Raw genomic sequence first — 27789 nt, 5'->3', positions numbered from 1 at the left:
TGGGTGGGCATCTGAGGAAGGACGCAGGAGGCAAGCGGCGGGTGGAGGACTGAGGAGGGTCGCAGGAGGTGAGCGGCCGGTGGGGGACTGAGGAGGGTCGCAGGAGGTGAGCAGTGGGTGGAGGACTGAGGAGGGACGCAGAAGGCGAGCGGCGGGTGGGGGACTGAGGAAGGACGCAGGAGGTGAGCAGTGGGTGGAGGACTGAGGAGGGACGCAGGAGGCGAGCGGTGGGTTGGGGACTGAGGAGGGTCGCAGGAGGTGAGCAGTGGGTGGAGGACTGAGGAGGGTCGCAGGAGGTGAGCGGCCGGTGGGGGACTGAGGAAGGACGCAGGAGGTGAGCAGTGGGTGGAGGACTGAGGAGGGACGCAGGAGGCAAGCGGCGGGTGGGGGGATGAGGAGGCAAGTGATGGGCACACGGGCAGTGGGTTGAGCCTCCCTGTGGGGAGGTTAGCCCCCGACTCCGCCCCTTCCACCTACAGTCAGAGTCCTGAGACCCTCTGCCCAGACCTGTGGCTGGAACCACAAGCCCCCCGCCTGGAAAAGTCCTGAGCGCCCCCCACCCCTCGGCTGGAGGAGCCCTGGGCTGGCTGAAGCCCCGAGACACCCCACACACACACACACACACATAGTCCTGTCCGGAGGAGCCCTGGGCTGGCCGAAGCCTGGAGTGCTTCCCTCCCCACCCTGCCCCTTGGCCAGAGGAACTCCAGGATGGCCAAAGCACCGAGCTTCCCCACCTCCCCAGAGGAGCCCTGGGTAGCTGCAGTTGTGCCTCCCCTCCCCAGATCCAAGCCTCCCAGATATGTTTTTCATTGTTATTTGGACTTCTATTATGTCAAAGCATTTTTAAATTTACTTCAGAATTGTTGTACAGACAACTACTTTTACCAAAAAAGCAAAAGAAACAATAATAAAAAAGACAAGACCATGCAAAGCACCTTATTTGTGTTTCTATTCTGTTAGGTCCAGTAAAGAATAGATATAACTGTGCATTATTTTTATTATTGAGTCTGCAAAAAAATCCCAAAACCTTAAATAAATAAATTACAATGATTTGGATTAATATAGGTGCATATTACTTTATTAACTTTAGGAAAAATAAATAATTTTAGGAAAAAGTGTCAGTGTGGCCATGAGCAAGAGTTGGTGGCCACACTCTGAGGCCACCAAAAATGTGTTGCGAGAACCCCTGCCAAAGACTACTGTCTTCTGTGCCCCTACAAAGGAGGTTTCCATACTTGGCTGGGTCACATTGCATCCCCTCAGTCAGGGGATTCATATTTTGGGGTAAATTGAATAACTGCATAATCATATATCCACAGAACCCATGTCCTGCCTTGCCTCTACCCTTTCTGAGTATGCAATGGACTCATTTCACTGTCAATCCATTGGTTAGTCTGCATGGTCTTTGGGTCAGAGACCTATCTTCTAGGCATCTTTTTTGAAGTGCCTAATATGCTTTTGGGTGCTATAAAACAAATAACCTGCCACAGGGCACAATAGCCCCCTCTCTACAGGAACCCTCCAGTGCCTATACTGATGGATGTTAATTATGTAAGTATTCCAAGGAGAGAGAACTAGGAGCAATAGGATGTAATTAAGACAAAGATAATTTAGGAGGAACCTCAGGAAACATTTCTGGACAAGATTTTTCATACTGTGGAATAGTCTCCCAGAGGAAGTAGTGGAAGCCTCAATACTTAGAATGTTTAAACCCAGACCGGACAAAGCAATCATGGATATACTGAAGCTTTGCACTGGTCCTGGGGTGAATGGACTAGATGCTGTCTATGGCACATTTGTTAGTGACTGAATGGATCCTGAGTATGGATTACTGCCCAGTTACCAATATTGATGGTGGTATAGCCCACCTATTTAATGTGTGGTTTCTTTCTGAAAAGTGTCTGTAAAAATGACCCCTTCTTCCTGAACAGATCTGCTACCTCTCTTTATTCAGAGACATATGTGCAGACTTTACTGACAACAGTTAATATAATGAGGCTGCACAGTTATCAAGGGCAGAATGTGGCCTGCAGAATCTTTATTACTGATGGTGATGTGTGAACCAGAGTGAGCTGAGCTTGCCGTTCAGATCAAAGGCTGAGTTTGCCAGGTGAGCAGTGAGAACAACCATCTTTTTACTTGTATTGAACCAACTTCTGTTGGTGAAAGAAACAATATTTTGAGCTAGAGAGCTCTTCCTCAGGTCTGGGAAAGGTACTCAGGGCTTCTACACACTAGCACTTACTTTGGTATAACTTAAATCATCCAGGGGTATGGAAAAGCCACTTCCAGAGCAACATAAGGTACACCAAGCTAAGCGCTGGTGTGAAAGCTCTCTTGCCGACATAGCTACCGCTGCTCGGAGAGGTGTAGTAATTATGTCAACGGGAGAGACTGTCAGCATCAGCAGTGCTCCAGTGGCACAGCTGCATCTGTACAGCTGCCTCACTGTAGCGGTTCTATTGTAAATACAAGGTTGAGCAGATAGTTCAGTATAAGTCGTTGGCACATATTCTAAGGCACCATTCAAGATGAAGTGGCCCGTTAACAGCTCTGTAGTCAAAGGACAAAAAAGGGGGTGAGTTGGTTTATTACGACCATGATTTTTAGTGTCTAGCAAAGTTGTGAATTTAAGCATCCAGGCAAGCTGGCCTATGTCCTAAATGGTCACATACACCAAAAATCACAGCAATATTAATGTTACTCCCAGTCACTTAGTGCCAGTCACTTACCCAGATCAGTTGAATCTCAGATCTCAAACCAAAGACAATGCCTATAGACAAATGAAACTTCTATCATAAGCAAACTCTTTATGTCCTTTGGGGTTAACCCAGGCAAAACAACTGGGGGTCTTTTGCTTATGCTTAGAGATTCTTGCCCCTTTAGAGTCCAAGCAGCAAAAAGAACCTGCACAACACTTTCAAAAGACAAGCCTGGGAGCTTAATGTCATAACTTTGCTAAACACTAAAAATTATGATCTTAATAAAGACACTGGATTTATGGCTTATTACAACAATCTGTAATCCACTAGCCCCCCCGTTTTTGTCCTATGATTATGGGGGTGTTAATGGGCCACTTAGCCTTGAATGGTCCCTTACAATATATGCTAACTAGTTATGCTAAGCTATCTGTTAGACCTTGTATTTAGCTGACACACGCTGAGTACCTTTTCCAGACCTAAGGAAGAGCTCTGTGTAGCTCAAAAGCGTGTCTCTTTCACCAACAGAAGTTGGACCAATAAAAGATATTATCTTACCCACTGTCTCTCTAATATCCTGGGATCAACACAGCTACAACACTGCTTATCTTTTTTACTTTGTAAACTGGGCAAACTGCTTCTGGGATTAGAGAGATGATAAACATGTAGGCTGCAAAGTATTTTTATAGTCATTTTTCAGAGTTTAGCCATTCTTTGAAGCAGGGTGCATGTGTCACAAGCCAAACAGTAAACCAACCCTTCCTCTCTGCAGGAGCTCCACGTGTGTGAAGGTGAGGGGCCCAGGGCACAGAAGGGGTGGGGTGAAGAGTCCAGATTTGTACCGTTGTGATTAGAATTGGTGGATGCAGCAAAGTTTGCAAAAATTAATTATAAATCAGCCTCTCTCTTTTTTTCTCCTTTCCCAGCTGTAATTTCCATTTTTCTTGTGTGTTTGGATCTAGGTGGTGAACTGTAGCAGATGGAAGTGAGGGAGGGCAAAGCTATCTCCTTTTAAGAGTAGCTCTTCCTCTCATATACAGCCTGGCCAGAGCTAAGGGAGTCTGAGTGTTAGATGACTTCAAAGACTGATGAATAATTGCTTTCTGTTTATGTCCAAGACACTATTTTTCTTTGAAAAGTGCCAGCACAGCCAGACATATATCTGCCTCTGCTTATGTCCCAAAAGGGGAAGGCACAAGGTATTCTCTTTGGCAGCTTTTGCTTCCTATTACCAAACACTTTGTGGCACTCTCTTTGTGGAAGCCCGGGACTGAAGCAGGTTGCAAGCATGAGTTAATTTCTGCCTTAATGAAAAATCACAGGGTGACCTGCTTCTAAGTTCCTTCTGAGTCATGCAGAGTTAAACTAACCCCTCCCACAGCCATGGACCGTTAAATAGCTCTGTTTCACATGCACCTCTCGCTAAGCAGCTCAGAGCCAGCAGAGGCTGAGAAAGGAGGGGAGAGAACACTGGCACTGATGGACGAGCCAAAGGGTAAGAACAAAAATGAGTTGCTCTGAACTTAAAAAGCAAAATCCGCTTCTAGGGAGGAGGTGGGGGAGAGGGACTTTGGGGAGCTTTTCAAATGGCTCTGACCTGCTGTGACGTCAGCCTCACCGCAAACAAAAGTTTGACAAGTTAATGAATATTCATGAGAAGTTTATACTCATTGAGATTTGTCATTCAGGAGTGAACTAATTTTGAGACCCTCCTGCAGCCAAATGCATCTCAGAACAGCACAGACTACACAGTCACATTCATTTCTCATTACGGAACTCAATGCATATGTTCTGAGACGCTGAATTCATCGTCAAATAGATTTATTTTGGTCTACGCTGCATGCAGTCTTCTACATTCCTTCCCTATTGTGAAATTAGCACACAATTCTCATCTTGGAGTTCAGTTTCTCAGTGTAGAGGAGCACTGACAAGTGATCCTGAGCCCTCCCGCGCTCGTGTGTGGGGGCGGGGGGAGGTTGATGGGGGAGGGGAAGAAGGATTTGCAGTGGTTGTAAAGAAAAGAGGAGGCAAGATGTTTATAACCTTTGGCCCTGGGGCTGTGTTATGTGAATGTCAGCCCAGAGGGTTACCAGTTGTTGTTTCACTGCAGTTTAGAGACAGCAGGTATGTGTGAAATTAGCCCCTGGGGGCTCATGTCATGAAGAGAGTGGGTGTCCCCTGTGTCACTGTAAAATGAGAACAACCTTGGAGGGTGTGTTTCTTGCAGAGGGTGCTTCTGGTGGTAGAAGTCTTGCCATGAGACCTCTCAACACAGGGCAGGGAATATTTGGGCAAAAAAGGGCAAGCACTTGAAAGAGCATAAAGGTGTGAGGGTGCCCTGCTGGGGGGTAAGGGCTTGACGGGGTATGAAGGTGCTCCTGCAGCAGAACACAAGGAGTTCTCAAAGCCTGAGGACTCTTGGTACGCAGCTGGGAGAAATCTCACAGCAATATTCTAGGGAAGAGAGTCTCTTATGGAGGCACGTGAGGAGAGAATGATTCTTAACCCATGTTTGTTGGTGGCCGGGTTGTTTGACAGCAGGGTGGTTCCTGCTAGAGCTAACAGTTGCTCTCCATTCTGGTGCTGGCATCTCAGATTTATCGTCCTGGGGACATGAGTAGGTACGCTGGTGACACCTGTAGCACATTGGCATGAGGTTTCACGTCATCAATGTACACACCCTGGAGCTGAAATTTAGCCCAAACATTGACATCAGCATGGCAACCTTTTTCACAGACCAGCCTGCAGCAGAATTAAGTCTTCACCTTTTCTCAATACATGATGAGGCTTCTAGATGGCATTGTCATGGAGCCTTCCTTTTATAATCAGCTGGAATATTACACATAGCAGAAAACATATCACCTATCATCTGTTATGTTCAACATCTGGCAGAAACATTTCCTACTTTAGAATCTGTTTTTTCTGTCTGGCCATTTTACACTCTGTATCGTAACTTGCACTTTACAGTCTGCTCTGATCTATAATTCAGCCTGATGTGAGGATGTGTAGCAAGGATCCAGGCAAGTAGGAGACTGGGTAAGGTTCTAGGAAGAAACTTTGCAGTGAAACAGGGAGAGAAACTTTACGGATAATATTGTTTCTTATTCTAATAAAGTTCTTTGTTCAGTGTTAGAAGAAAGTGACTCTTTCTGTAATTCTTTACCATTGTCACAATGACAGAGTGTCAGCAGATGATTCATTCTGAACCAGAATAAATAAAATGCCAAAGTTCAGCTCTCCTCAAGAGTTTTGGGGAGCGCATTGGATGGTCTAAGTGAAAGAGTTAGGTTTATTAGGAACAAAAATTATATCAGTGGTACAGGTTTGTTACTAGATGGAGATAGTAAAATTGTTAGCAATTATGCAGCAACGTTTAATATTTCTGTACTATATTTTGAAAGAAGGACGATGATTTAGTCATATCAGATGAGGCTGATGAACCATTTTCCAGTCCATTAGTAACAAAGGATGCTAAACAACATTTACCAGGTATAGGCATTTTTAAATGCACAAGCCCAAATAACTTGCACTCAAGAAGCCTAAAAGAGGTGGTTGAGGAGATCTCTGGCTCTTAGTAAATCTTGGAATACTGGGGAAATTCCGGAAGACTGGAAGAGATCTAATGTTGTGTTGGTATTCAAGAAGACCAAGTGGAACAATCTGGGTAATGATAGCCTGACATCAGCCCCACGGGATTTCATTATAAAGAGTTAAAAGACACAAATATAATTAATGCCAATCAACGTGGTTTTATAGAAAATAGGTCTTGACACACAAACTTGATTCAATTTGTTATGAGATTAGAAGTTTGATAGATAAAGGTAATCACATAGACTTTTGTATGGTGTTTGACTTAGTACTGCACAGCACTTTACAATATCAATAACCAGGATGCTATTTTTTAATGTACATGGTTGATTAAGAACTGGCTAACTGGCAGATCTCAGTAAGTAATTCACAATCATCACTGAATGGAGGTGTTTCTAGTGGTGGATTGGTCATTGCCATTTTGAGTTGTATTCATAAGAGCATCACGTGGTACAAGAAGGGGATAGTCCTCTACAGTTCTGCTGTGTAATTCATGTAATTACCCGATCATAAGAATGGCCATACTGGGTCAGACCAAAGGTCCATCAAGCCCAGTATCCTGTCCTCTGACAGTGGCCAATGGCAGGTGCTCCAAAGGGAATGAACAGATAGGTTATCATCAAATGATCCATGCCCTGTCACCTAATCCCAGTTTCTGTCAAACAGAGTCTAGGGATGCCATTCCTGCCCATCCTGGCTAATAGCCATTGATGGACCTATCTTCCATAAATCTATCTAGCTCCCTTTTGAATCGCGTTATAGTATTGGCCTTCACAACACCCTCTGGCAAAGAGTTCCAGAGGTTGATCGTGTGTTGCATGAAAAAATACTTTCTTGTGTTTGTTTTAAACCTGTTACCTATTAATTTCATTTGGTGGCCCCTTGTTCTTGTATTATGAGAAGGAGTAAATAACACTTCCTTATTTACTGTCTCTATACCACTTATGATTTTATAGACCGCTATCATATCCCCCCTTAGTCGCCTCTTTTCCAACCTGAAAAGTCCCAGTCTTATTAATCTCTCCTTATACAGAAGCTGTTCTATACCCCTAATCATTTTTGTTGCCTTTTTTCTGAACCTTTTCCAATTCCAATATATCTTTTTTGAGATGGGGTGACCACATCTGCACTCAGTATTCAAGATGTGGGCGTACCATGGATTTATATAGAGGCAATATCATATTTTCTGTCTTATTATCTAGCCCTTTCTCTAAGGATAAGCAAAAGACCCCCAGTTGTTTTGCCTGGGTTAACCCCAAAGGACATAAAGAGTTCCCAACATTCTGTTTGCTTTTTTGACTGCCGCTGCCCATTGAGTGGATGATTTCAGAAAACTATCCACAATGACTCCAAGATCTCTTTCTTGAGTGGTAAGAGCTAATTTAGACCCCATCATTGTATATGTATAGTTAGGATTAAGTTTTCCAATGTACATTACTTTGCATTTATCAACACTGAATTTCATCTGCCATTTTGTTGCCCAATCACCCAGTTTTGTGAGATCCTTTTGTAACTCTTCACAGTCTGCCTGGGACTTAACTATCTTGAGTAGTTTTGTATCATCTGCAAATTTTGCCACCTCACCTGAAAGATATAGAAAAACTGATAGTAGCTTAGAGAAGAGCAAGAAACATAATCAAGAAGCTTGAGTGACTGACAGAAAAAGATTACAAGAACTAAGTAGGTAATAGCCCCTGAGGACTCCCCTGACTTGCATCGCTGCTTCCAAGGCCCCTGCATAGCTTTGTAGGGGTGCAGAATCACTGGTGCAAAGGTCTGTCCTGGCCTCTGTGACCCAGGAACCTGTTTGGGCTAACTGGCAGAGGCACGGGGGCGCATACAATTTTACCAGGATCCCCTGGGTCAAATATATGCACAGTACTTCACCAAAGGGTGGCTTGTGATGTCTCTACTGAGAGTCAGTAGCCCACTGTTCATCATACTCATTTTGAAATGTATGTAAATGTTTAAGGAATCATATATCTGTACTGAAAGTTATATTCTTAAGGCAGGTCACCAGAAGGTGATCAACATGCCCCCATCAGGCAGGAGGGACAGGACACTTACCTCTTTCTGGCTGGTTATGTGTGTATTGTATATTGTCTGCTTTACAATGGACGCCAAATGCTAATCAAGAGATTGTAAAATCAACAAAGGAGCACACAGGAGAAAACAACTAGCAGGGAGGGACCATGTTTATGAGTGAAGACAATGGATAGTTGGGGTGCAGAGAGATGCCCTTCATCCTTCACTGAGGACACAAACTGTCAGTGTGTTCTGTCTTGTGAAAGGAAGGTCACAGATAACCTGACTGGAAAACGCTGCAAAGACTTTGGGTGAACTAAACTTCATTAGACAGGAAAGTACCTTTGTAATTAAGTATAGGCTCTAGACTGTGTGTTATGATTTTGTTTTACAAGTAACCATTTGTGTCCAGTACTTCAGCTTGCTACTTCTCAAATCTCTATACTTTGTTAAATAAATTGTAACTTGTTTTCACTATAAACATGTCTTAAGTGCTGTGTGTTAAACAGAGCGGTGATCTGAGGTGGAACTGGTAAGCTGGGTGCACTGCTTCTTTGGGGACAGCGAATCTGTGAATACTATGAGCGTTCAGTGAATCAGAGTCTGGACACTCCAGAGGGATGCTTGGAGAATTCAGGGGTTGGAGTGTGCCTGTATCTAGCCTGTACAGAGAAAGGGGAGTGTTTTGTGTTGCTCGCGGCTATGGTGTTGGGGAGCTCACCCATGGCAGGCACGGACAAGGCTTGGCAGCAAGGTGCCTCACAGCCCTGGGGACTTCTTGGACACATCACAGCCACCCCCTCTGACTGTCCTGGAATGCCCCTTGCACCCCAGGACTCCTGCTGATGTGGTGTGCAACTAGCAGAACCTGCTCCATACTAGGTGTATTCCCCAGTGGGCCATTACACCAACCTAATTCTCCTTTCACACCAGGCAGTCACTAACTTCCATGAGTTGACATCTAGTTTGCACCAGAGTCAGTGGAGAATCAGGCCCTAAGGATGGAGATGATTTATTTAGTGTGGTGCAAGGAGTTATAATTAAGAGCATTGGAAGGAGTTTAAGGAGCTTTTTAGGTTGAATATTGGGACAGATTAGCTGATAGTGAGATTTCTTGGGTTGTGGGATCATCTCCAAGGGGACGGGTGAGGTCTATTGCTAGTCTGGAAAATGTATAACAGAACATACCTGCTTTGGCTTCTGGGAGATAAGCGAGATGGGATACCTTCCATTTCTTACACTAAAATTCCTTTCCCATCTATCCTAGGTGTACGTGAAAGCCGACTTCTTCTCCCAACTGTGGAGAAGGTCCCCTCGTAGAGCAGGGATGAGGTTCTCTGGCAGGACACTTCCTGCCCAGGTTTTGCTTTTCAGACAGTTGTCACTTATAGCCTCAGGAGAGGAGGAGATGAGTTTAATTGAACAGGAATGACACCCAAAGCAACACCGTGATCTGCAAGAGCTAGGTATTATAAGTAGCAATGCAGTAAAGAGCCAATGGGAGGAGTGTGAGTGGCTGAAAGGAATAGAATGTAATCAGCCAAACCCATGTCAAGAAGATTCTTTCTGCATAACATTCTAAGATAAAGACTTTCCTATCCATCCATACAGCTGCTTTTATCATATCACCTCAACATTACCACAACATCCTTTTCTCACGGTCTTGACAAATGCAATCTTGCCCTACACGTATCCATTCAGAATGCTAGTGCAAGAACCAATCTCCTAGCTAGCTGCTCTGACCATCTCACTCGTCTCTTTGCATTCCTCCTCTTCTCTGTTGCTTGAAACATAAACTGCTTGTCTTCATGTCAAGACCCTTCATGGCCTATTCCACCCCACCTACCAGCTCTTGTTCATTAGCAAAAATGTGAACTCCTGCCACCATTCCTCACTTCTTACATTTTCAAACAAGCACTTTTGTGCATTCTCCCATGCTGCCCCTCACAGTTGGGAAGAGTTTCCTAAAAACATGCACAAAGCTACCTCATTGTCTTCCTTCAAAACTCTCTACAATCTTTGCTGTGATGCCTCCAAAATCTTGACAATGGTCAGGCTACTGGCATTCTGAAACCCCCGCCTGTCCTGTAGTGCTGACCAATGTTGTCTCATTGTCTTCTTATACCCCCACCATCTGTTTGTCTGTATCCAGCTGTTGTCTCTTGTCTCAAATTGTGAGCTCTCTGGGACTGGGACCATCTTTTTGTTCTGTGTTCGTGCAGAGCCTAGCACAGTGGTGTCCTGGTCTTTGATTGGTCCCTAAGCCAGCGCTATGGTAATACAAATAATAATAAGAGAGATGAATGTTCCCAGCTGTGTTTATTCTCAGCAGCTGTGAGACTGGTCCTGTTTCTGATTATACACAAGTCCTGTTTTCCTAACCAGGGATGAATACACTTACATAAGGTAGTTCTGATTTGGACAAAGGCATTTTAATTTAATTGAGGTGCAAATTAAGTTAAAGGATCTTGGTTTAGAATTTGTATTTCCTCCCATGTTTTTGTTCCTCTTGAGAATGCTTGGTCTGAGTATTTTGGATCAGCATTAGGTCCTTTCTAAGGAAGAGAATTGAGAATGAAAAATCACCCAACTTTCACCCTAGAATGAGGCACAATATTTTTTGTTTTTTTGTGTGTAGACTTTTATCTTCTCGATCAAAGCTCAGGCCATTAGCTGGCCTTTGAGCTTTGCATGGGGCCAGGAAAATGTGAATTAGCAACCCCAGATAGGGACTTCTGTTCTGTCATCTCACAAATTGTCTATTATTTCATTCTTCCCACAGGCCTCTGAAGAAAGCAAAGCTGTGGTAACTTTGCCGTTACTGCTGCTGTGATTTCCGAGGGCTTGTCTACACATACAGCACTGCAGCAGCATAGCTGCACTGATGTAGCGTGTCTGGTGAAGACATTCTATGCCAACAGGCGAGTGCTCTGCGGTCAGCATACTAAAACCACCTCTGCGAGGGGCGATAGCTGTGTGAGCAGAAGCTCTCCCGTCGTCATAGCGCTGTCTACATGGGAGGGTAGGTCAGTATAACTACATCGCTCAGGGGTGTGGATTTTTCACAGCCATGAGTGATTTAGTTCTATGGATTATAGAAGGTCTGTAATGTAGATCAGAGCTAAGAGCGACATTATGGTAAGGAGTGCAGCGTGAACTCCCCTCTGAGAGCTTCAGCAACAGCTCAGTAACACACCAATAAGGGGAGGAAGGACAAGGTGAGGAGGAGAAGGATGAGAATTCAGAGCCTCTGCAGATGAGAAGGAAGCATTCTGGGGAGAAGCACATAGGATATCAGGGAAGGGTGCAGGGAGCAGACACAAGAAGGGAGGAAAGTCTGAAGAGGCTGCTTGAACGGTGCTGGAAATAATAGCACAGCTACTGCAACCCAAGGTTTTATATTTGGGGAAAGCAGAGCTTGTCGTTGAGCTTGACATTCCACACAGAAGGAATGGGGAAGGAGCACTAGCTGTGTCAATGTTCCTGGCTACTCCAGTGCCAGCCTGTCCCAGCTGGGGCTCTGTAGGGAGCAGGGCAGGAACGCTGGCTGTGAGAAACTCAGTGAGGCAGTGTGCTGTGATGTATAGTGCACTGGACTTGGAGTCAGGAGACCTGGGGCTCTATTCCTGATTGTGACACTGGTTTGCTGAGTGACATTGAGCAAGGTCCTTCACCTCCAGTTCCTCAGGTGTACAGTGGAGATGATACTGACATTTGTGAAGGGCTTTGATCTATGGGTGAAAAGGGCTCTACAGGAGCTTGGTATTATTCCTGGGGAAAGACTAAGGTTTAGTAGCTGCAGCAGGGCTCTGAACAGTAGGTGTAATGACCAGTTCCAGCATGGGGAAATATTTTTTTTCTGTAAAACTTAAAACTATTTCCCCATGCTTATTTCCCCCCCTACAGTTCCTCATATCTCCTTGTCAATTACTGGAAATGGGCCATTTTCATTACCACTACAAACAGCTCTTTTTCTCTCCTGCAGTTAAAGCTTAACTGATCACTTTCCTTATAGTGTGTATGGTAACACCCATTGTTTCATGGGTGTGTGTGTGTATGTTCCTACTGTATTTTCCACTACATGCATCCGATGAAGTGGGGCTGTAGCCCACGAAAGCTTATGCTCAAATAAATTTGTTAGTCGCTAAGGTGCCACAAGTACTCCTGTTCTTTTTACTCTCTAGAGTGGGACTGATTTAACCAGGCTCCTGCCATTGCCAGAGGGAGAAGTGCAAAGGCCCAGGAGATAGAGGAGGCACGTCGCCTTGCCACAGGAGGCATAGACTGGAATGGGGCGGGACAGACACCAGAAGCATGAGGAAAAGGAGAGGTGAGAGGGGAAGAAGCCTGTGAGCTAGAGAGGGTTTCAGGCACAAGCCCTAGATTGAATTTCTTGTCACAGGGAACTTGCCATATTAGGAAAAATAATGTAATAAATGAGGAGACAGCAAACTTCACAGTCTGCTGTTTCATGACTTGTCAGGACAGAGACACTCTTGCTGGTATCAGGATAAATGTTTGGACAGTAAACTGTTCTAATCACTGATCCTGAACCAAACTAGTAACACCAACCCCCATGCTTCCTGCTGCCTGCTCAGTCAGCTAGGCACACAGGACTCAAACCTGCAAGGCACTCTGCTCAGCTTCTCACAAGGGTGCTATCTCAACTTGTGGTGACTTCAGTAAGAGCTGAGGGCATTCAGCACTTTGCAGGATTGAGCTCTTGGTCACTGGGGAAGCTGGGGGCAAAGAGATGTTCCATGCAGCTTTTTCTTAATTTGGTCAGGTTCATGCTTAAGTGGTTCATGCCCTTCCATTCCCCCACCTACAGCACCCTCAGGCTTTGCCCTGGAGATGCCTCTTTCTAGTATACCAGATGCACACAGGTGGTCACAGTGCCCCAAGTGTCCATCCACTCGCTTTCCCCAACCAAGAAGGGCATGGCCACGACCTGTGGCTCCCCCGCAGTCTGGGCAGCCGCACCATCCAATAATAAGCCCTTTAATTTAGTCCCTGTATTTATAAAGTACCTTTCACTGTGTTGTTTGGGCTCTTCCCTGCTCTGAGTTGGGGATTATCCGTTGATACAAGTGGTGGCAGGAAACTAGCCTAACCAGGATCTTGTGAAGCTTCATTGTCTTCTGTATGTCTGTAATGCCAGTCACTGTAGCAGCTATGGGCTAACAACACTCTCGGATTAAAAAGTGCTATAGACAGGCTAAGTAATATTATTGCTTCAGTCCCAGCTACTCCCTTTGTCTGTAGGTAGAGTGCAGGAATTCTGGCTGTTGGGAGTGTGATGGGTTGGACACACACCACTGTCCAGGATGCCACCTGGTGTGCTGGGGTCCCACTCAGCCCTCCAGCCCTGCCAGCCTGGGTTTCCCTTGCACTGGGTTGGTGTGCCAGGCTCCCAGGCCCCTTTCCGGCACACACCCAGGCAAGACCACACCCAGTTCCAGACACAGACTGCAGTCAGATGTGTGTGAGAGGATTCGGCCAGCACTCGTGTGCACACCCACTGTGGAGAGGTAAACCCCAAATAATATTGTCTTGTGCTATATAGAAAGATCTGTACAGCAGAAGCTCATAAAAATTCGCCCTCTCCCTCAATGTGAAGAGAGAGATGCACAACTTCCTGCTCCTCCCCCCCAGTTAGAAATTACACAACCTGGGTTTAATAATAAACAAAACAAATTTATTAACTATAAAAAGCAGATTTTAAGTGATTATAAGGGATAGCAAACAGAACAAAGCAGATTACTGAGCAAATAAAACAAAATACGCATACTAAGCTTAAGATCTTAAAGAGACTGGTTTCAAGAAGTAATTTCTCACCCTAAATGTTATTTTAGGCAAGTTGCAGAGTTTCTGTAACTTAGAGTTCCAGTTTTTTCTTCTTACAGACTGGACCCCTGTCTCAATCTGGACTCACCCCTGCCTTTTCCCTCAGGTTAGTTCCTTTGTCCCTCCAAGTACTTTCAGCAGCCTTTCTTGGGTAGGCAATGGAGGAGAGTCCTGTTTGCCTTATTCCGCAGCCTTAAATACAATTAACATAAGGTGGGAATCTTTTGTTTCCCAGTCTTGACCTCACTCTCTTTTTAGTGGAAAATTACTAGCAGTCCAAGATAGTGTTTAGTAACAGGTGACAGGACCATCTGACCTAGTAGTGTCACAGCTACATTCCAGGACGCCTCTCAGGAAGAGGAGAGATTAGTATCTTTAAAGTCTTATTGTTTCTTCCTAATGGCCCATCAAAGCTGATGGCCTGTTATCTGGTGCGTGTTTCCCAAATACACACACAGTTGTAATTGTTACATAGTCAATATTCCTAACTTTAGATACAGAAATGATATATGCATAGAAACTGGATAATCACATCCAGTAAATGATAACCTTTCCAATGATACCTTACAAGACCCATCTTTCATAAAATATCTTAAGCCATATTCATATCATAACCATATTTCTATGAAGAATATGGGTGTAACATCACAGGCTCCCGGACATCGGAGTACCAGACCCTGTTAGCAGGACTGGCAGTGAATGGTGAAGAGTGCTTGTGTTGGGATGCTCATAGCTGCTCCAGTCACAGTAAAAGTTTGTGTGGGGAATGTTGTTGCCATGTGCTAGCTTTGCTGTGAGGATGGCTGCAGGAACAGTCATAGATTCCAAGGTCAGAAAGGACCGTTGAGATCATCCAGTCTGACCTCATGTAGAGCGCAGGCCAGAGAATGGTCCCAGAATAGTTCCTATAGTTTAGAAAAACGTCCAATTTTAATTTAAAAATGATTAGTGATTGAAGAACCATCACAGCCCCTGGAAAATTGTTCCAATGGTTAATTGCTCACCATTAAAAACTTACTCCTTATTTCCAGTCCTAACTTGTCTAGCTTCAACTTCCAGCCATTGGGTCATGTTAGACCTTTCTCTACTTGATTAAAGAGCCCTTTATTAAATATTTGTTCCCCGTCAGCTACTGACAGACTGTAATCAAATAACCCCTTAGCCTTCTCTTTCTTAAGCTTAATAGATTGAGCTCTTTGACCCTGTCTTTATAAGACATGTTTTCAAAACTGGTAATCATTCCTGTGGCTCTGGAACAGGTCTGGATCGCTTTTTAGTGACTCTGGTCTCTCTGTACCATCCCAGGGATCTGCTCACCATGTGACAGACTGGCAGCAGCTCCAGATTTCGTATTGTTAATCTGAGATCATGGGGAGAAGTTGTTTCACATCCCTGGTTCGGAGGCTGGTAGTAACACCCAGGGACAGGCTGCATTGTTCTCTTGTCAGATTCCATTATAGTCTCTGCTCTGCACCAAAGAAATCAATGGTGTTGTTATTTGAGGAGAAAGTAGTTAATCCAGAGTCTTACTCAGATGCGGTGTCTGACCGTGTCCTGCCATGGAACAAGTCCTGACCGTGTCCTGGCAGGAGGGCATTTTCTAGATCAGAACCCATGACCATCGCTCTAAAGCCTGACTTCCATTTTGGACTGGGCACACACACACTGGACACTTCTGTTGTAGTTTGTGGTGGGTGGCACTCACCACTTTGAGTGTACCCTCCCTGGTGTCAGGGTGTGGTGCTGCCACTTTCTTCAGCTCCCAGTGCTCACATCAGGCTCTCAGCCTACCTCTGAAGGTCATCTGTGGTTCAGTCCTCCGGCCAGGGCACACAGTTCAAACCCCTCCTGGGGTACAGAAAACAGAAGATGTTCCTTGCCCTTCAAGGCCAATTTTAAATAAAATGCTTTCTTATCCTTCTGCAGCTCAACTTCCTCTATGGAGTTAAATCAGCAGGTTCCTCCTGAACTCCTGCCACTGACTGTGGCCAGCAGTAAGTCCTGTCCCAACCTGGTTCCTTTGGCTGTAGCCTAGGGAGCATCTCTCCTTGCTCCCTGGGCCCCAGCCAAGAACAGCCTTGCTAGCAGCAGGTAGCTCCAATTATTTCAGCCTGCTGGGCCTTGACTGGCTGTTGCTGATCCCCTGCCCTTCTCGTTGGTGGAAGACCAGTTCTCAATGGTTCCCAAATGGCTGCTCCCCAGGAGGCTTCTCTAGGCAAGCCCAGAGGTCTAATACTTGCTGCTCTATTTCTCTCAGAAAGCTGTTTCCTGGGCAGGGTGCAGCAGGGCCTCCAGCCGGGGGTCATGCAGGCCTGGTAGGGAGGAATCGGGGTGTTGGTCTTGTCAGAGAGTAATGTCCCCTCGTAGCTGAGGGAGGAAAGTCTGTGTTCCCCTGTTGGGATTCTGAATGATGTCATTGTGAAACCAAGGGGTTATAATGCCAGCTACCACCAGGTAATGCAGCGTTGGTATCTTTTTCATTGTCTGCATCCCTTTTAAGGAGATGTGGTCTGTGACTAGCTTGAACGAAAGCCCTAGAATGTTACATCACAGAGCCACTACTGCCCATTGTATGGCCAAGCATTTGCTCTATGATAGAGAATCTGGTTTCCTATTGCTGGAGTTTCCTGCTTAAATAAAGAACTGAACGTTCTACTCCTTGGAAGTGTTGCGGAAGTATGACTCCTAAGGCTACTTCAGATTGTTCATGTGCAAGATAAATGGTAATGAAAAGTCTGGACATCAGAGTAGAGTTTGTTGCTCCAAGATTTTCTTTATTCTTTTTAAAAAGTTTTTGACACTCCTGAATCCACAGAACTGTTTTAATCACTAGTGTCTTTGTAACATCTGTTAATGGAGCGGCCAACATCATGAAATGAGGTATAAAGTGACGGTAGTAACCTACTCTTTGGAACTAGCAGAATGTTAGGCATCATTAGGAAAAGGTTAGATAATAAGACAGAAGATATCAGACTGCCACTATACAAATCCATGGTACACCCTCACCTTGAATACAGCAATCAGTTCTGGTCATATCATCTCAAAACTGATATATTAGAATTGGATTAGGTACAGAGAAGAGCAACACAAATGATTAAGGTATTAAATTAATAGGCAGTAGGCTTAAAACAAAAAAAGGAAGTGCTTCTTTACACAACTCACAGTCAACCTGTGGAACTCATTGCTAGGGACAGGGGCGACATCTTATATGGGCTCGAGGTGCTTAAGCACCAGGAATATTCAAGGCTGAGGGCTCTGCTCCACCAATATTTGGAGCTGGGTTTCTCCCCTGCCCCACCTCAGAGCTTCCCTGCCTGAAAGAAAACAGCCAGTGCCTCTCTCCTTTGTTTGTGCTGCTTGAGCCTAAGGCTATAGAGATCAGCAGCCTCTTGGAGCACCGGGGGAGGGGAAGAGGGAGAGAGAAGGAGGAAGGAGGCACACAGGTGCTTGGGAGCTCTCTCCCCCACTCCTCCCCCCCCCCCCCGCACCCAGGGGCAGCAGCAGGGGTGGGGAGGCCACACATGATGGCAGGCCCCCGCCCCGGTGTGACGAACTGGGAATGTTCTTAATGTTTTCTCTGAATACTGGGTTGGTGCCTCAGTGTCCCCTATGCAGTTCTTAAGTATCTAGGTGATGGATCAGGGTGTGTGATTGCTACATAGCAAAGGGCCAGTGCACCTAAATGCCTGACACTGTCTCCTAGCAACTGATGGCCTGGGCCTCTCCTCTGCAAAGGTGCCAACTGAAGGTGTTGGAGACAAAGAGATCAGGTGACCTCCTGGCCCGGAAAAGGAACTGAGCAGAGAGGAGGGGGAGCTGGAGGGGGTTTGGGAGTCTGGAGCTGGCTGGGGACGAGGAGTGAAGTGCAGACAAGGGGGATCTGGCTCATTGCCCCCAGAATGGACCCGGCCAAGGGGTCCGGTTCACTGTACCTACAAGCTCTGTTTTAGACCATGTTCCTGTCATCGAATAAACCTCTGTTTTACTGGCTGGCTGAGAGTCACGTCTGACTGCAAAGTGTGGGGGCAGGACCCTGTGGCTTCTCCAGGACCCCGCCGGGGCGGGCTCACTGTGGGAAGGGCACGGAGGGGCAGAGGATGCTGAATGCTCCAAGGAGAGACCCAGGAGGTGAAGCCGTGTGAGCTTCTTGCCCTGAAAAAGTCTGCTCCAAGGAAGAGGAGGCTCCCCAAAGTCCTGACTGGCTTGGTGGGGAGCAGTTCCAGAGCATCGCCCGGTGACTCCGTGACACCCGGTACCCACCATAGGGGAGGCGAGTGGGCTTTCTGGACCTGAGAGAGTCCCTAGGAGCATGTGCAGTGACTGTGGTGCAGAGTGAGTGTGCTGTGGGGGGAGGGGGGGGAGAGGAGGGGTCCCTCCCCTGGAGCTTGCTGCTGCCGGTAACGGGGTGGGCGGGGAGTCCTCTCTGGCCATAGCCCTGGGGCAGCCTGTCTGCATCCCAAGTTCCTTATCCCCAGCCCTGCCCCACCCCAGAGCCTGCGCCCCCAGCACCCCAACCCTGAGCACCCTCCTGCACTGTGAACCCCTCATCCCCAGCCCCACCCCAGAGCACTCACCTGAGGGGAAAAATGTGCAACTTAAATTTGGTGGTCAGTTTGGAGTATTATTGTATTTAGCACAATACTTGATTATTTTACACCCCTTTAATGTATATAACTAGTCGTATACAGGTGTTACAAAGTGGGAATGTTCTTAATGTTTTCTCTGAATACTGTGTGGGTGCTTCAGTTTCCTCTATGCATTTCTCAAGGATCTAGATGGTGGGATAAGGGGGTGTGATTGTTGTAGAGCCCTAGAGTGCCAGTGTGATGCCGTCTGCACAGAGAATGGCCAAAACCCTGTCTCCGGGCAACTGGTGGCTTGGGCCGCTCTCCTGCAAGCTGCCAACTGAAGGTGTTGGAGAACAAAGAGATCAGGTGGCCTCCTAATTCCTGGAAAAGAGACAAAGGCCAGAGGAGGGAGTGTCAGTGCCTGTGCGGACTTCCGGGAAGTGCATGGTGTGGAAGGGGATGCTGGGATGCTTTGGAACTACTCCAAACAAAGCCAGTCAGGACTCTGGGGGAGCTTCCTCTCTCTGAGCGTACTGTCTCCAGGGCAAGAAGCTTACACCTTCCTGTGTCTGACCTCGGAGCATTCAGCATGCCCTTCCACACCATGTGCTTTCCGCAGCGAGTGTGCCCAGGCAGGTCCTGGGGCAACCAGAGGTCCCAGCACCCCAACTCTGCAGTCAGACGTGACTCTCAGCCAGCCGGTAAAAACAGAAGGTTTATTAGACGACAGGATCACAGTCTAAAACAGAGCTTGTAGGTACAGAAAACAGGACCCCTCAGTCAGGTCCATCTTGGAGGGTGGGGAGCCTAGACCCAAGTTCTGGGCCTCTCCCCATTTCCCCAGCCAGCTCCAAACTGACACTCCCTCCTCTAGCCTTTGTGTCTCTTCCGGACAAGGAGGCCACCTAATCTCTTTGTCCCCAACACCTTCAGTTGGCACCTTGCAGGGGAAACTGAGGCACCCACACAGTATTCAGAGAAAACATTAAGAACAGGTGCAACAAAATTTAATACCGTATATTGAAGCAGGCAAGTGCTGCTTCTGACTTTCCACTTTTAATTGGCCCTTGTAATCTTCTGGTGCCGACGTGTTGTAGCTTCATTTTATATCGGCTTACAGGGCAAGAGCGGGGGGGTACGACCACCATTTTGGGCACCACCAAAAATTATACAAACCTGACGCCTATGGCTAGGGATGTTGTGAAGATCAAAAGTAAAAGGCTAAAAAATAATTTGGTAAGTTCATGGAGGATAGGTCCATCAGTAGCTATCAACCAAGATGGTCAGGGAGGCAACCCCATGCTCCAGGTGTCCCTAAACCTCTGAGTGCCAGGAGCTGGGACTGGACAACAGGGGATGGATCACTCAATAATTGTTCTGTTTATTCCCGTTGAAGCACCTGGCACTGGCCACTGCCAGAAGACATGATAAAGGTCTAGATGGACCATTGGTCTGGCCCAGTATAGCTCTTCCTATAATGGTAGTCAGCTCAATCCCACCTTTACTTGCTGGGCTGTCACCAAATGGATGTTGATTCCTAAGGTGTCTGTATAATAGACAGAGATGCTGTCTGAGGGGCGAACAATGATCTGTTAGGTCCCATTCAGTCCATTCCCCAGGTTCTTCTCAGCAGCACATTATCAGTTTTAAATGTCTCAAATGGTGGGATGAGGTAGCTGGTTCCACACCCTGACCCATCTCCCTTACTTTTCTTTCCACCCCTTTACACCCCGCTCCTCTTTGTGTCCAGATCCTGCTTTATGCAGTGTAGAGGCCTTAATGGGAAAACAGAATATCTGGCACATCTTCTTGTATAACAATTTCCAATTAGCTCTGAGGGAGCACTAGGGAGGTAACCAAGGGGATTGCTGACACTAGCCAGCCTGCATGCCCAGGGTCCCAGACAGCTACTTGCCATCTGAAGAACATGCTAACTAGGGAGCACTTCTATGCAGAGGAGAAGCCGGGTGCCTCTGTTTTACCCTACTGCATCCCAGTATGATGGGTCAGTAGTTATCAATAGATCTGGGCTGCTCTACTCCCTCTCACACCCTGGTTCACCTATTAGTAAGGGCAAGAGTCCACCTGTGTGACAAGTATTAGCATCCCACCATGCACCCTTGGCCAGGCTGGAGAGATTTATTTTTCTCATTCTTTCCTCAAACTCAGTCCTTCCCTGATCACTGGAGTTCTTCTGTAAACTCTCTACATTTGTCATAGTGTTTAAGGCAAGAAATTGCCATTAGATCATCTAGTCCAGGGGTCCCCAATGCGGTGCCCACGGGTGCCATGGTGCCCGCGGGGGCATCTAAATGCACCCGTGTCCTGGCTGGCGGTGGAGCATCCGCCGAAATGCTGCCAAATTTCTGCGGTGTTTCGGCGGCGACGCCTCTCGATGATGTCACTTGTCAGTGGCAAGTGGCGTCATCAAGAGGCGTCGTCGCCGAAACGCCGCAGAAATTTGGCAACGATGCCTCTCGATGCCACTTGCCGCTGACAGGTGACGTCATCGAGAGGCATTGCCACCGAAATGCCGCAGAAATTCGGCGGTGACGCCTCTCGATGATGCCATTTGCCACCGACAAGCGACGTCACTGAGAGGAAACGCCACAGAAATTCGGCGGCATTTCGGCGGATGTTCCACCACCGCCACGGTCCTTTGTCTGGCGCCCACCAGACGAAAAGGTTGGGGACCACTGATCTAGTCTGACCTCTTCTACATCACAGGCCAGAGAATTTCACCCAGTTACCACTGAACTGATCCCAATGACTTATATGTAGCTAAGGCATATCTTCCAGAAAGGCCTCGTCTTGATCTGAAGACTCCAAAAGATGGAGCATCCACTGCTTTCCTTGGTAGTTTGTTCCAATGGTTAATCACCGTCACTGTTAAAAATGTGTACTTAATGTCCAATTTGAATTTGTCTGGCTTCAGCTTCCAGCCATTGGTTCTTGTTCTGGTTTCTCTGTTAGATTAAAGAGCCTATTAGAACCTCGTATACACTCCCTGTGAAGGTTTTTATTCACTGTAATCAAGGCACTTCTCAGTCTTCTTTTTGATAGGTTTAATAGGTTGAGCTATTTATGTGTCTCACTGCAAGGCATTTTCTGTAGCCCTCAAATAATTTTTGTAGCTCTCTGCTGCATCCACTTTATAAACTCGTTTCTGATTTGCTGCCCCTCCTAACGTCTCGATGTCTGCCAGTTGGCATCAAGGGATCCCTGGATTACAGAGGGCATAAGAGGTGCATAGGAGTTTACAGGGATCCCCTGGGTCTGATTTCTATATAATATTGTGCCAAAGGATGGCATGTGTGGTCTCTACCAGCAGCCAGTAACACACAAGTGGTCATAATAGCAAAATATATGCAAGGATAATATTTAAGAAGTTATGTGTATATCCTGGAAATTATGTTCTTGATGTTAAGAGCAGTTTGGCCTGGGACAGGAGTTGCATATCTTTCTTTGTCTGGTCAGAGGTGTATTGTGCACTGTGTGTCTCACAATGCAAATCTAGTTTTATGTGAAGCCAGATGCTAATTAAAAGACTGCAAGGTTGGCAAAAGACTGAGGCCATGGGGAAGAACAATCAGCAGAGGATGTCCACTTTATGAATAAAGATCAAAGGAGTGGGGATTTTTAGGGGATTGCAGAAAGACCCACAGGGTCCTTCACTTAAGGGACAAGCTGTCAGCGAGCTTGTCATATGAACAGAGGATCATAGCCTGCCTGGTTGTTAGCTTTTCTCACAGGGTTTATCTTTGAGACACAAGAATGTCTTGGCAGTTAAGGCTAAGCACTAGAAGGTGTATTATCATTTTATTTTAGATGTAGCCAATTGTTTCCAAAACTTCTTACTAGCTATTATTTGAATCTCTGTTCTTTGTTAAATAAACTTAGTCTTGTCTTCACTATAAACATTTAAGTGCTGTAAGCTGAGTGAAGCGATGATCCTGATGTGAGATGGGTGAGCTGAGGTGTATTGTTCCCATGGGAACAGTGACTCTGTGAGTCTTGTGGAACAGAGGCTAGCACTCCAGGGGGTCACTCAGAGGAATCGGGGGTTGCATTGTGCTTATTGCTTACCTGCAGAGAGACAGCAGAGCCTGCGTAGGCTGAGAGGAGAATTCTTATGTTGCCCTTGGCTGGTGAAGTGAGGGAGTTGACCCCAGGCAGGCATAGACCGGGTTTCCTCATGCTAAGAGCAGATGGTAATGAGGTGCCTCCCAACCTGGCTATCCCTGGGAAGTGTCAGTGTCTTTCTCAGATATTCCTCATCCCTAGGTTTCTCCCTCTTTGGCGTATCTGGGGGTTGGGTTATTTTCTCCAGGCTTATTGTCTGCATTTTTCCAAGTTGACTCTCACTTTGTTTCCTGCCCATGGCTCTAACCTCTGTAGTTCCTTTTTATGTCACTTCTCTGTCCTCACCGGGATGTGCAGCTCCTCCTGACAAAGTATTGTGCAGCTTGCCATTTTTAATAACAAGTTCTTTCATCTTCCAGATCGGTCATAAAGATGTTGAATAAGAGATGCTCTGATATTGTTCTCTGCATCACCCGTCATCTCAGTATGTTGTCTTAAGTTTATAGCTGTCCTATGGTTTTCAATCCATTTAACAATGCTTCTATCCAAGCCAATTTTAATTAATTAGGAGAGCAACATTTTGTGCCCCTGTATTTCAGGATTTTTATACTGGTGCTCATAATGGAGTCTTCAGCTCTTTTCCTTTCTTTGGTTATGGGAAACAGCTTGGGGTAAGGTGTGTTGTTTGACTGGCTTTTGTTCTCCTCCTCTGGATCTGGTTAGAGAACCTTTATCAAAGAGGAAAGTCTTGCATTGTGATCAAGACTCTGGATTAATCTAATCTGATCTGAAAGTTCACTCTGTAGCCAGATCCCCTTGGCTGAGACTGCCTGATCCCCAGCTCTCACTGCCTGATCCCCAGCTCTCATACTGTATACTGGGCTCTGTGACCTGCCTTGTTCCAGAGGAATGCAAATGGCTTGTTGGGTTGTAGATGGAAATGCAAAACCATGAGCTTTCAGTCCATGCATGCTACACTGGGTGCTGGACCTGTGGGATGGGAAAAGGTGGCTCAAAGCCACCAGTGTTCCCTCATCCTGGTGGCAGTCATGATAGGGTGACTTGATTTTTCACACTTGCTCTCTGGAGGGGGTGGGGAGTAATAGGAGCCTATATAAGAAAAAGCCCCAAATATCAGGACTGTCCCTATAAAATCTGGACATCTGGTCACCCTAATCCATGACCAGTTTGGTCCCAGCATAAATTAGAGTAGTTTCAGGGTTACTCTAACCTACTCTGGATATTACTGCTCCCTATGGGCCGTTCTGCTGGCCCGGGATCACAAGGTGCTCCAGACACCCTTCAGGAAAGCCCCATGCAAAATTTAAAAGACAACTGAGCATTCATGAGTTTTATTGCCAACGCAGTTAGTAACAAACCAACTTTTTCTCTCTTACTCCTTTTCCCCCAGATCTGTTTATACAGTAGACCCTCAGAGTTATGAACACCTTGGCAGTGGAGGTTGTTCGTAACTGAACAAAACATTGATTGTTCTTTCAAAAGTTTACAACTGAACTTGGACTTAATACAGCTTTGAAACTTTACTATGGAGAAGAAAAATGCTGCTTTTAACCATCTTAATTTAAATGAAACAAGAACAGAAACAGTTTCTTTCCTTGTCAAATCTTTTTTTTTAACTTTATTTTTTTAGTAGTTTGTTTAACAAACTACTGTACTGTATATGTATATGTATCAGAGGGTAGCCGTGTTATTGACACCTCCTCATCAGTTATTGGGAGTGGACCACATCCACTCTGACTGAACTGGCCTTGTTAACACTGGTTCTCCACATGTAAGGTAAGTCCCGTCTCTTCATGTGTCAGTATATTTATGCCTGCATCTGTAATTTTCACTCCATGCATCTGAAGAAGTGGGTTTTTTTACTCACAAAAGCTTATGCCCAAATAAATCTGTCCTTTAAGGTGCCACCAGACTCTTCATTGTTTTTTGTACTGTGTATGCATTTTTCTTTTGTTTTTGTTTTGTTTTGTTTTTTGTCTCTGATGCTCTTTGGGACCATGTCTTAGTGTTTTTTTGTTTTTTGTTGTTGTTTTTTCAGGTAAAGCACCTGATACACTGAAGGCCAAACTTCAGCCTCTCAATCTATGTGCCTTGTGTATCTGGGATTTGACTTCTTGAACCAAACTCTCTCTGTAACTTGGGGTTTTCTGTAGTGTCCATTACCATAGTGTGTAGCTTGTACTTAAGAGACTCATAATATCCTTCAGAAGGACATGCCATCCAGGGAACATCCCCCAACTGATCTCCTCCACTTGCAGATGACCCTGCCCTCCACGCCCCATCCCTCACATGATGCTCCCAGACTCTCATCATGAAGATGGAAAGACTTTTTAAGTTAAACATTTTACTTTTTTTTTTTTTTTACTGTTTCCCAAAATCTGATTTCACATCATCTTCCGAGTTTCTATGATGTGGATCTTTCCTCCTCTCGGCCTTCACAGACAAGGTCAGCTCCCACACTGCTATCTTGGGCACCACAGTATGGGGAGGAAGTGAGCAGCCCTCAGTGGTAAAAGAACAGGTTAAGGACTATTTAGAAAAGCTGGACCTGCACAAGTCCGTGGATCCAGATCTAATGCATCCGAGGGTGCTGAGGGAATTGGCTGATGTGATTGCAGAGCCATTGGCTATTATCTTTGAAAACTCATGGTGATTGGGGGAGGTACCGGAGGATTGGAAAAAAAGCAAATATAGTGCCCATCTTTTAAAAAATGGAAGAAGGAGAACCCAGGGAACTACAGACCGGTCAGCCTCACCTCAGTCCCTGGAAAAATCATGGAGCAGGTCCTCAAGGAAACCATTTTGAAGCACTTGGAGGAGAGGAAGTTGATCAGGAACAGTCAACATGGATTCACCAAGGGCAAGTGATGTCTGACCAAACTGATTGCCTTCTATGATGAGATAACCAGCTCTGTGGATATGGGGAAAGCAGTGGATGTGATATATCTTGACTTTAGCAAAGCTTTTGATACGGTCTTCCACAGTATTCTTGCTAGCAGGTTAAAAAAGTATGGATTGGATGAATGGACTATAAGGTGGATAGAAAACTGACTCAACAGGTAGAGATCAATGGCTCGATGTTTAGTTGGCAGTTGGTTGTGACTTGTTCGGTCACAGAAATCCCCTTGGGACTGTCACCTGATGTGCTGAGACTACCTCTGAGCCCAATTTCTCTGCCAGTTTGGGTCTCCAGAACCCTGCCTTGTCAAGCCAGACATGCCAACACAGACCCAGGGTCTGAACCACGTGCCCCAAAGCTACACACTTAACTGCAAACGGCTTAGAAAGTGCTCCTGCCTCTAGCACCCAGACACCCAACTCCCGATGGGATCCAAACCCCAAATAAACCCATTTTACTCTGTATAAAGCTTATACAGGGTAAACTCATAAATTTTCCACCTTCTATATCACTGATGGAGAGATGTGCACAGCTGTTTGCTCACCCAGGTATTAATTACTTACTCTGGGTTAATTAATAAGCAAAAAGTGATTTTTATTAAGTATAAAAAGTAGGATTTAAGTGGTTCCAAGTAATAACAGAAAGAACAAAGTAAGTTACCAAGCAAAGTAAAACAAAACACCCAAATCTAAGCCTAATACATTAAGAAACTGATTACAGATGAAATCTCACCCACAGAGATGTTCCAATAAGCTTCTTTCACAGACTGGACTGCTTCCTAGTGTGGGTCCAGCAATCACTTACACCCCCATAGTTACTGCCCTTTGTTCCAGTTTCTTTCAGGCATCTCTTTGGGTTGGAGAGGCCTTCTCTTAAGCCAGTTGAAGACAAAATGGAGAGGCTTCCAGGGCCTTTTATATTCTCTCTCGTGGGCGGAAACCCCTTTGTTCTTCTGTGCAAAGTCACAGCAACAAGATGGAGTTTGTAGCCACCTGGGCAAGAAACATGTCCATGAATGATTTAGCTTTTTGCAGGCCGACGCCATTGTTTACATGTTAGTTTGACTGTTCCCAGGAAGGCACAGATGTGGATTGGCGTCTCCCAAAGTCGATTGTCAGTTAAGTGTTTCTTGATAGGACTATTCTCAGTAAGCACCCATTCTCAAGAAGCTGATCAAATGCTTCACTGAGGCTACTTAGAATCAAACACATTGAGATACAAGTACATAGCCAATATTCATCACTTCAAATACAAAAATGATACATACATATAGACACCATATTCATAACCAGCAAACTACAACCTTTCCATAGACACCCCCACTTGACCTCCTCTGTACAAGGCCTGGTGCAACCATAGGACCCTGGTTGCAACAATGATCTATACAGTCACAGTTCTTGTCAATCATGTCACACTGGTATCAAGCAGAGTGCCCCAGAGGTTGGTTCTGGGGCTGGTTTTGTTCAACGTCTTTATTAATGATCTGGATAAGGGGATGGATGCAGGGCCAGCTTTAAGCCAATTCCACCAATTCCCCCGAATCAAGCCCCGCGCCTAAGAGGGCCCCATGCCCAGTGGCAGGGCCGCCCAGAGTGGAGGGGCAAGTGGCCAAGAATCCCTAGAGGCGCCTTTTTAATTTTTACTCACCCAGCGGTGCTCTGGGTCTTTGGTGGCATTTTGGCGGCAGGTCCTTCACTCGCTCTGGGTCTTCGGTGGCACTTTGGCGGTGGGTCCTTCAGTGCTGCTGAACACCCGGAGCAAGTGAAGGACCCGCTGCCAAAGACTCAGAGCGCCACCCGGTGACTACAAGCCCCACGTGTTTTTTTTAAGTGGTTTTTTTTTTTAAGTCATCCCTGCTGGGGCCCCGTCGAAACTGTTCGAATCGGGCCTCACATTTCCTAAAGCTGGCCCTGGATGGATGGCACCCTCAGCAAGTTCGCATATGACATTAAGCTGGGGGGAGAGGTAGGTACGCTGGAGGGTAGGGATAGGGTCCAGAGTGACCTAGACAAATTGGAGGATTGGGCCAAAAGAAATCTGATGAGGTTCAACAAAA

The 27789-nt window shown here is 46.0% G+C and overlaps 1 protein-coding gene across 9 annotated transcripts in view; it reads left to right on the top strand.

The window, feature by feature from the left end:
- ENTPD1 (ectonucleoside triphosphate diphosphohydrolase 1) overlaps positions 1 to 27789 on the top strand; it is a 106874-nt gene that overhangs the window by 28312 nt on the left and 50773 nt on the right. For 3 of the 9 annotated variants that reach the window (XM_045023040.1, XM_045023037.1, XM_045023039.1), the window contains 2 exons: positions 1935 to 2113; positions 3665 to 4197. The exons of 3 other annotated variants lie outside the window; for them this stretch is intronic. In XM_045023040.1, coding sequence (XP_044878975.1) covers positions 4113 to 4197 — 85 coding nt within the window. In that variant the 5' untranslated portion in view covers positions 1935 to 2113; positions 3665 to 4112. Of the gene's footprint in view, positions 1 to 1934; positions 2114 to 3664; positions 4198 to 12499; positions 12646 to 27789 lie in introns of all 9 variants that reach the window. 3 more of the 9 variants (XM_045023041.1, XM_045023038.1, XM_045023044.1) reach the window with 2 other exon arrangements.

This window comes from Mauremys mutica, chromosome 7, assembly GCF_020497125.1.
Source record: "Mauremys mutica isolate MM-2020 ecotype Southern chromosome 7, ASM2049712v1, whole genome shotgun sequence".
NCBI classification, from domain to species: Eukaryota; Metazoa; Chordata; order Testudines; family Geoemydidae; genus Mauremys; species Mauremys mutica.
This window is presented reverse-complemented; position numbering and strand designations above follow the sequence as displayed.